General features: G+C 39.7%; 1 protein-coding gene and 1 long non-coding RNA gene across 3 annotated transcripts; one reads left to right on the top strand and one right to left on the bottom strand.

Moving 5' to 3' along the window:
- The first annotated feature begins 3661 nt into the window (after positions 1-3661).
- Positions 3662-5827, top strand: LOC130501794 (uncharacterized). Of its 2 annotated transcripts, none has more exons than XR_008939885.1 (6): positions 3662-4107; positions 4327-4402; positions 4778-4919; positions 4999-5145; positions 5235-5377; positions 5517-5827. It is a non-coding gene; the product is annotated as an uncharacterized LOC130501794 (long non-coding RNA). The 2 variants fall into 2 exon arrangements; XR_008939884.1 differs by having other exon boundaries at positions 3664-4107; positions 5251-5377.
- Positions 5828-8182: 2355 nt separating this feature from the next.
- LOC130501792 (uncharacterized) lies at positions 8183-9241 on the bottom strand. Its single transcript, XM_056996617.1, has one exon. It carries the CDS (start codon positions 9239-9241, stop codon positions 8183-8185), a length of 1059 nt encoding a protein of 352 aa, XP_056852597.1.
- Between the last annotated feature and the right edge of the window lie 759 nt (positions 9242-10000).

The raw sequence follows: 10000 nt of genomic DNA on the forward strand, positions 1-10000 counted from the left end.
ATATTAAGGTAAGGCCCTAGAATCTCAAAAGAGGATGAAACCTGACTTGCTCTATCTTGGTGCAAACAGGTTATCCAGTTTCGAGGTCGAAACTTTTTCAAGGGAGAGGTATGATGCGGCCATAAAATCAGTGGTCGAACCAGAGTTCAACCAAGCTATCCAAACCGACCACCTTGGAGCCACCAGCGATAGAGGTTCAGTAAAAGAAGGCTATCTCGACCATCAGAAGGAGGTTTCTCATGAAACCAATTTTACAAGAAAGGCTAACTCATCAAGGAATCCCTGAGACTTGGAATTTCAAGAAAGCTTCACGGATAAAGAAGTTATGGATTTTACAATCTTTAGTTTCTCCAGCCCATCCAGTTGCAAGTATCAGCCCTTAGAAGTGGATTTCAGCCCAACCATAAGCGGCATTCTCCTGAATCAATCATGGGCTTGAAGAAGAGTTTCTTATCTTTCCAGGAAGCCCGAAATCAAGAGAATTGGTTCAGGAAAAACCAAGATGCAATCAATTTTCCAAAACCGGACAAACCAGTTCTGCACTTGCCTGATTGGAGTCTCACCGGTTTAATCTTAGTCAAACCAAGTTATGGTGACCAGGAGAGTTCCCACTTGATCAGAGACATCCAGAGTACATATCCAACCATCCAGAAGATCATTCCACCATTTCACCATACACCAGCAAGCATTGGATCAGAGGGATCTATTTATGGCCACAGTTGCCTTATTGGGGTTTCAAGGATTTAAACTCCAACAGCTCTTTTACCATTCATTTCTGGATATGATCAGCTCCTTCAAGCAGTAAAGAAGATTCCCAGGAAAGCTCAGTTATCCCTTGAAACCGTCCAGGTCAAGATTATTCAAGCTCCCCCTTGCAAATCCCCACAATCACTCCAACGGCTAGTTTTCGATATTTCTTGTCTTTGAAGATTTGTTTCCTTTCTTTTACTTGATGAACGTTTTGTTTAGTTCTTTCTGAGCATTATATAAGCTCTCTTAGTCCTTCATTTGTAGTCACCCTCGATTTAAGAATTTATAAAAGTTTGTTTTGTTCTAATCCTAGTGTTCTTGCTTAAGAACTAATCGAACCAGAGAGAGAGAGAGAGAGAGAGAGAGAGAGGAGAGAGAGAAGGAGAGAGACGAAAGAGACGAGAGAGATGAGAGAGAGAGAGAGAGAGAGAGAGAGAGAGAGAGAGAGAGAGATAGATCGGATGCTTTGTTTGTGAAAGAATGAGATGTTATTCATAAGCAAACAAGGCTCTCCTTATATAGGTTGGAGTTTGGCCGCCTATTACAAAGTTAAGCAATGTGGGACTTTCTTAACTTAAGTTAAGAAATCACCACTTAACAATAAAGGGAGAAACAAGGCCCAATCCATTAACACATGGTTGGTTTAACAAATCTCGGTTTAGTACAATCTCGGTTTAGTACAATCTCGGTTAAGTGTAACCTCGATCTGTTGAACCATCTGGTTATGAGCAATCCATAAACCATCTGGTTTACAACACTCCCCCTGAATGCCATAACCGTCTAGGGCTTGTAATACGTTTGGAATACTGCCTCGTTAAAACCTTTCCATAGTAAACCCAAAACCCAATGTGGTAAAAAGGGAACCCATGGATAGGAAAAAGAGTACAGCCGCATTACTCCCCCTGAAGTGAACATCACTGAAGGTCTCTCAGTGACCGCATACCAATCTGCTGCATAAGCTTCTTGAGCGTGCATGTTGGTAATGCCTTAGTGAAGAGGTCGGCTGAGTTCTCGCTTGATCTGACTTGGAGTACCTTGACCTCTCCTTCTTTCTGTAGATCGTGGGTGAAGAAGAACTTGGGGAGAACATGCTTAGTCTTGTCACCCTTGATGTATCCATCTTTGAGCTGAGCTATGCAGGCCGCATTGTCTTCATAAAGAACAGTCGGCTCGTCTTTACCATTCGTGATTCCACATGCTGTCTGAATATGGTGTGTCATGAGTCTCAGCCAGACACACTCTCTGCTTGCTTCATGGATCGCCAATATCTCCGAGTGATTAGATGATGTGGCTGATATTGTCTGCTTGACTGATCTACATGAAATGGCCGTGCCTCCATATGTAAAAACATAGCCGGTCAGGGACTTAGCACTGTGTGGATCGGACTGGTAGCCTGCATCAGCAAAACCAACCAAATCTTCTTTGTTTTGGTTAGCATAAAATAAACCTACATCCTTAGTTCCTTGTAGGTATCTTAGAATGTGTTTGATCCCATTCCAATGCCTCTGGACAATAGGCTCACAGCAAAACAGATGTCCGGCCTAGTATGTGTAGTCAAGTACATCAAGGCGCCAATGGCACTTAGGTAAGGATACTCTGGACAAAGGACCTCTTCATCCTCGGCCTTAGGTCTAAACGAATCAGTGTCTAGACCAAAGGATCTTACAACCATGGGACTACTAAGTGGATGACACTTATCCATGTTGAACCTTTTAAGAACCTTTTCAGTATAGGTCTTTTGATGCACAAGGATTCCATCCTTAAGATGTTCAATCTGTAGTCCCAAGCAAAACTTGGTTTTTCCCAAATCTTTCATCTCAAATTCTTTCTTGAGATATTCAACTGTTTGGGAAATCTCTTTGGCCGTTCCAAGTATGTTTAGATCATCAACATACACGGCCATGATCACATAGCCTTGGCCGGATTTCTTAATGAATATACATGGGCTTACTTGATCATTCTTGTAGCCTTCTTTCAGTAAGTACTCACTCAATCTGTTGTACCACATACGACCAGATTGTTTCAATCCGTACAAAGCTTTGTTAAGCTTGATGCAATGCTGTTCTCGAGAACCTTTAGCATCCTTAGGTATTTCAATACCATCTGGTACTTTCATGTATATGTCATTGTCCAGTGGTCCATAAAGATATGCGGTTACTACATCCATTAACCGTAAATCAAGATTTTCTCTTATGGCCAGACTTATAAGGAATCTGAATGTTGTTGCATCCACCACGGGAGAATAAGTCTCCTCATAATCGATTCCTGGTCTATGTGAGAATCCTTGTGCAACAAGTCGGGCCTTATACCTCACGACTTCACCATTCTCATTTCTCTTTCTCACAAAGACCCATTTGTAACCCACTGGTTTTAGATTGTGTGGTGTTAGGAGTATTGGTCCAAAAACACCTCTCTTCTTGAAAGAGTTTAACTCCACGTTTATGGCTTCTTTCCACTTAAGCCAATCTTTTCTTTGCATGCATTCATAAATGGACGTGGGTTCTAGATCCTCATCATTTTCAATGATCTCAAGTGCTACATGATATGCAAATATATCATCCATGTCGACATGTTTTCTGTTCCATTGTTTTCCAGACATGACATAGTTTATAGAGATCTCTTCATTGTCAGGTGGTTCCACTACAAAAAAAGTCTTTATTCATAGCATATTACTATAGCCCGTTTTAATGAACTGTTATTGTAGATAACTTGTTTAAAAAAATTTACATAATAACATTAGATAAATGCTATGATAGACATTTTGTAAGCGGGAATCTAAAATTAGATTTTCCGCGAGACTTAAAGTGAAAACTAAAGAAGCGCGGAGAAAACAACAATTTTCCTCTGTACTCTAACATATTATTTATTTAAAGAGGTAAAAATCAGTCTTAACAAAAAAAAAGAGAATCACAAAAAAAAAAATCACTCGAACCCTAGGAACTCCCTTCTCCCATCTCCCATCGAAACAATCCTCTCTGAATCACCACCACGACCATCACCACCGTCCTCTCTCATCCGCCAGCCATCTCCACCTTCTCTCTGTCTACCTCGTCTCTTCCTTGTCACCACGGTTCCTCTCCACCGTCTCATCATGTCGTAATCTCTCTTTCTCTCTTTTTTTTCCTCTGGTCAAGTCTAACTTCTTTGATTTCTCCATCCTGATCTATTTTGTGAGTCAATTTTGGCATATTATGATGAAAGCTTGTTAGTGGTGGGGTGTTGATGTTGCCGTAATCTCCTCCTCGTCACAACCGCTCATCTCCTCCTCTTCTCCTTCTATGTTGTTGACAGGCCCACTGTAATCAATATACACGTTTCTTCAAGAATCTGATGACCAGATTCAAGGTTATTCTAAAGGTAGCAACTTTCTTCTTTTGTTTGATGAATTTGTCTCAGCTTGTTATCATGGACATGAGTAGATGTGTGTGTGTCCTAGACCTTTTGTTTTTAGTTTCCAACAAGATGAAAGTTTTGAACTTTATTATTGATTCTTGAGAATGTTTACAGTTTTTTTTTTAAATATTATTTTCAGGTTTAGTCTTTGTTCTTAGCAGACTTTGTTTGGTGGTGTAATAGGCTAGGAGACTTTGTTTGGTTGATAACACGAGTTTCTTCGGAGATGCAGCAAGTTGGTTTCAGGAGACTGCTAAAGGTATCAACTTTCTTCTTTGTTTCATATGCTTATTGTCTTTTGATACCTTTGGTTGTTCACTTTGTGTCTGGTTTGCTTAAACTCTTACCTTCCTTTGAGTATAGGTAGGAAGGAAACCAACAGGCATCCATATAGTAAAGAAAACCAACAGGCATCCATTCTTGGAGCCAAGACCAATGGCTAAAAAGTCACTGAATCGTCTTCTGTAGAACTTTTGTAAGCACTAGTATTGGAAACATCTTAGGCTGTAGTCTTTTTAGCTTTCTTTTCACACCATATCACTGAGACCTGTCTTTTGTATTCAAATATACGAGCTTTCTTAACAGAACTTATTCGGTTTATTGATCACTTTCGTTTCTGGGTTTGATTACACAGGGAAAAGTTTGGTAGGAGTACAGAATTGTTGAAGCTAGAAGATTTGATTGAACAACTTAATGCTAGAACTGTAGCCGTTTCACCATTCTCGTATGATGTTAAGAGGGAAGACGTGGAAGCCTTCTTCAGTCAGTATGGAAAGGTAATCCGCTACTGATTGATTTTGTCAATTTTATGTTTGGAGAATAGTTAGAATGACTGGTTATACGTGTGTATAATAGTGTGAGGGTGTTTTGTGGTGTTGCCTTGGTTGAGTTCCCTACTGGAGAGAATGCCCAAAATTTTATGAAGCAAAGTTTGGTCTTTGCTGGTCTCGAGTTTTTAAGTTGATCAGTCTTCTGAAAAAGCATGGTGTGTCTGAAAGCAAGGTACTTAGCTTAACCAAAGAGCTTCAGTTCAGATCAGTTTTCTTTATCAGGTTTCTCTTGTCGTCAATCATAATCTTGCTAATATTCAGGTTTATGCGTATATAGGTGGGAAGAGCGTTGGATGATGGTTCTAGTAATCACTCTTTTCCCTTTTAAAGTAATGCGCCCAGGCCGCTTGTACCTCCTGGTTTTGCTAGCACAATTTCGGAAAGAGCAAGGGGCAAAACCTCAAGTAAGTCGCTATCTTGCTGAGATGCCCATCCATACCTATATGTGTTCGATGGAATTTTATTTGTTTGTATGTTTATTTTTAAAAAAAAAAATTATTGCTGGAAAGAAAGCAAAGGTTTTTGACTTCGATTACTTTGCAGTGAGGAGACAGAACCTAACTTCGACTTCCATGGAGTTCTACCTTGTCCAACGGAGTACATGGCTGTGGGGGTCAAGGAGAGGTAGCAGAAGCGGTGTGTGCCTGGAAGACAGCCACCTCGGAGTTCTGTGAGGAAGAAGAAGATCAGCGAAATCCAGAGAGGAGGAGGCTTGAAGATTGAAGATTGAAGATTGAACCTTAGGTTTAGTTTTTTTTCTAGGTTTAGTTTATTTTCTAATTCTGATTTGTTTTTGTAAACCAAAATTTACCTGTAAACAAGAAATAGATTAATAAATAAAATTTAATTTTTAATTATAAATCATTTTTTAATTTAATCAATAATATTCAAATTATATATTATGAAAATAGTATTATATATATATATTATAGCATAAAAATAATAGCGATATGATATTGCTATTGAACAAGTACTTATCATAGCACAAACCATAATCCGTAATCAATTTGTAACAAAAAAGTTGAGCTACAGTTAACGTAATAATATCATCCAGCTATTGCTATCGTATTTACATGTGTTATAGCATCACAGAAAAACGCTATCGTAGGAGAGGTACCTATGATTGCTGCCGTATACATAGCATTTAAGAAAATGCTATCAAACACCTAATATAGCATATAACCCGTGCTAACAATATCCATATTTCTTGTAGTGTTCAGAACCCTGAGTTTTGGCGTCCCAAATCTCATTAGGCCCCTTAGCAACCGTGCCAATGTTCATGTCTGAGGATGCTGGTACGCCCGGCCCATGTCCGGACGTTGGCTCGTCCATGTCTCGGTCCTTTTGGACGGACGGATCGACCACATCGACCAGCTCCTTCACCCCCTCGCCCACGGTCTGTTTAGCACCTTTCTTACTTATGCGAGGATTCTTATCTTTGGAACCAATTGGTCTACCACGTTTCAGACGTGTCTTAGACTCTGTAGCAACTTGATTTTGTCCCTTGTGGACATCAATTCTTATTGGTGCATTAGCAGCTGGTATATATGACTTGGTCATTCTATTTGGGTCAGCAAAGGAATCTGGCAATTTGTTAGCTAGCTCTTGAAGATGTATAATCTTCTGAACTTCAAGATCACAGATTTGAGTTCGAGGATCTTGCCATGCTTGGGATTTATGATTCCATGTAATTTCTTTTACCAGCTTGCTATTATTTCCTCCCAATGTTGGATACTCAGATTCCACAAAGTGGCAATCTGCATACCTGGCCTTAAATAAATCACCCGTGGTTGGCTCGAGGTATTTTATAATTGAGGGAGAATCATATCCAACATATATTCTCATCCTTCTCTGAGCTCCCATCTTTGTTCTTTGTGGTGGAGCTATTGGATAATAAACAGCACATCCAAAAGTCTTAAGATGGGAGATGTCTGGCTCTCGACCCATGAGGAGCTGGGATGGTGAATATCTATGCTCACTAGATGGTCTGATGCGTATTAATTCCGCAGCATGCAATACTGCATGTCCCCAAGCTGTGACTGGAAGATTACTTTTCATGGTAAACGTCTAGCAATCATCTGAATCCTTTTGATAAGTGATTCGGCTAGGCCGTTCTGTGTATGGACATATGCCACGGAGTGTTCAACTGTCACCCCCATGGACATACAGTACTCATAAAAGGCTTGGGAAGTGAATTCACCAGCATTATCAAGACGTATAGTCTTCAAAGGAAAGTCTGGAAAGTGTGCTTTCAATCTGATGATTTGAGCAAGAAGTCTAGCCAAGGCTAGATTCCGTGTGGATAATAGACACACATGAGACCATCTTGTGGACGCATCAATGAGTACCATAAAGTACCTAAAAGTCCCACTTGGTGGGTGTATTGGTCCACAGATGTCACCTTGTATTCTTTCCAGAAAACCTATGGTTTCTTTTGTCAATTTGACTGGTGATGGTCGGACTTGGAGTTTTCCTTGTGCACAAGGTACACATGTATGGATCTTAGGAACAACTCGTCTACCTTTAAGGTTATGACCATTAGAATTTAGGATAAGTCTACGCATCATAGATGTTCCTGGATGCCCTAGCCGGTCGTGCCACAAAGCAAAGTTCTCCTTGAACTCTTTGCTTATTATTATAGCATTGGCTTCAACCGCACTGATCTGAGCAAGGTAAAGACCAGTGGATAAAGCTGGTATCATTTCCAAGACCTTCTTATGGTCTTGGTCGAGCTCAAAGATGTTTAAGAACTCTTTGGCTCCTTCTCCACTCGTTTGAATATGAAGACCATTCTTGCGAATGTCTTTAAAGCTCAACAGGCTTCTTTTAGAGTTTGGAGAATACAATGCTTCATCTATTTCTAGATGTGTCCCATTTGGTAACAAGACATAAGCTTGGTCGTGGCCTTTGATTAGTGATGATACACCAGCTATTGTGCTCACATTGGCATCTTTCAATGTTAGATTAACAAAGAATTTCTTATCCTTAAGAATCGTGTGGCTTGTTCCACTATCAACCACAAGTGTGTCCATACTTCCTTTCATTCTAGACAATAAAAATATAATCTGAATCATTCATATTATTATTGAAAATGAAAGTAAGCATAGTTTATTCTGAAAATAAAACATAGAATGCAAAAGCACTTAAAAAAAATCTCAAAGCCTAAAAACACCAAAAGCATTCAAACACAAATCGTTTGATGCATCACATCATTCAACTGGATCATCATTCAGCATAGTTAGTATGTCTGAAGTCTCAAAATCCATGAGGTCGTCCTTGTCATGATCAAAATCGTCCTCACCATCTTTGTACACCATGTGTGCTTCCGGATTCTTGCCCTTAAGACTATCTTGATAGAGGTCGACCAGATGCTTGGCTGTGCGGCAATTCTTTGCCCAATGATTCATCATTCCGCATCTATGGCAAGGTGAGCTTGCAGGATTTTGTGGCTTTGAAGAAGTCCCATTGCCTCTGCCTTTACCTTGTCCATTATTGGACTGGTTTGGACGGTCATAAGGGGTGTTACGCCCTTTGCTGTTGCCACCTTGTCCGCGTCCTCGCCCATGACCTTTACGGCCACGTCCTCTTCCATATGAGGATCCGCGGCCCTTAGGGTCATATCGGACATGGTTGGCTTCAGCACCATCATTAGGCTCATTTGAGGTATGATTTGCCTCAGGGACAGGCTTAGATCCAGGTGGTCTAAGCTCACTATTCTTCAAGAGCAGCTCGTTGTTCTGTTCTGCAAGCAATAGACATGAGATGAGCTCACTATAGGTCTTAAAACCTTTCTGTCTGTATTGTTGCTGAAGCAACAAATTGCTTGAGGACATTGTCTGGAAAGTCTTTTCCAACAACTGCTTATCAGTTACAGTCTCGCCGCATAGCCTCAGTTTTGAGACTATCTTAAACATGGCTGAGTTGTACTCATTCACAGACTTAAAGTCTTGAATCCTGAGATGAATCCACTCATAGGTGGCACCCGGAAGAATCAAGGTCTTCTGGTGATCATATCTCATCTGAAGCTCTTTCCATAACTCGTATGGATCACTCAATGTGAGGTACTGAGCTTTTAAGCTCTCCTCAATGTGATGACGGATGAGCATGAGGGTCTTAGAGTTCTCTTTCTTAGTAGCTTCGTTCTGAGGAACAATACAATGCTCTAGGCCTTTGGCTCCAAGAGAAATCTCGACATCTAGTGCCCATTGTAGGTAATTGTCACCCCTCACAGTTAGAGGTGCAAAATCCAAATTTGCGATTTTGGCCATCTGAAACAAAGATCAGAGTGTTTAGGTCTTTTAGAAAATTTTATTTTTCTTATAATTCATCCATCAACTTATTTGAAAATAAGATGGATGAGAGCATGGTCTTGGTCGTACCTAGGGTACACTTCATTGACTCATGCAGCCTGTGGGCTAGTTGTACCGGAAGGTACATATCATCGACCAATATGGCCTGTGGTCTAGTCATACCGGAAGGTACACATCATCGACCATATTGTCTAGCCATACTAAGTAGTATGGATCATTGACTAAAAAATCAATATCTAACCACACAATGGTGTGGATCATTGATCAAAGAATGTGGAAACATAAGACTAATTTTGTTTTAGACATATAGCGTATCATCCTTTAATAAGGGGTATCACTTGTTGTCTTATACAAAATGAAAGTCATGTTATCACATGCTTAAAAATTTCTTATGATTTAAAGTTTCTTTTAATCTGATATTAACTTTAAGGATTAGATTTTAAAGATTCAAATCAGATTTTAAGTTTTGGTTAAACACAGACTTATGTTTTGTTTAGACATATAGCGTGTCATCCTTTAAAAGGGGTATCGCTTGTTGTCTTTACAAAACTAAAGTTATGAGGGCTTTTAGGGTTTTGAGATCCAAAATTTTAGGGTTTAGGTTTAGAATTTCGGATCTGATCAAATATGATCTAATACAGTTTATAAGATTTAATAAAATCAATTTATAAGTTTTTAAACAAGAACTAGATCAACTTTAATAAAATCATAAACCTT

The sequence above is a fragment of the Raphanus sativus genome, unplaced genomic scaffold, assembly GCF_000801105.2.
Source record: "Raphanus sativus cultivar WK10039 unplaced genomic scaffold, ASM80110v3 Scaffold0289, whole genome shotgun sequence".
NCBI classification, from domain to species: domain Eukaryota; kingdom Viridiplantae; phylum Streptophyta; class Magnoliopsida; order Brassicales; family Brassicaceae; genus Raphanus; species Raphanus sativus.

What these genes read in the sequence shown, in the direction of transcription:
- LOC130501792 (XM_056996617.1), bottom strand. Translation starts at nt 9,241, where the DNA reads ATGGCCAAAATCGCAAATTTGGATTTTGCACCTCTAACTGTGAGGGGT.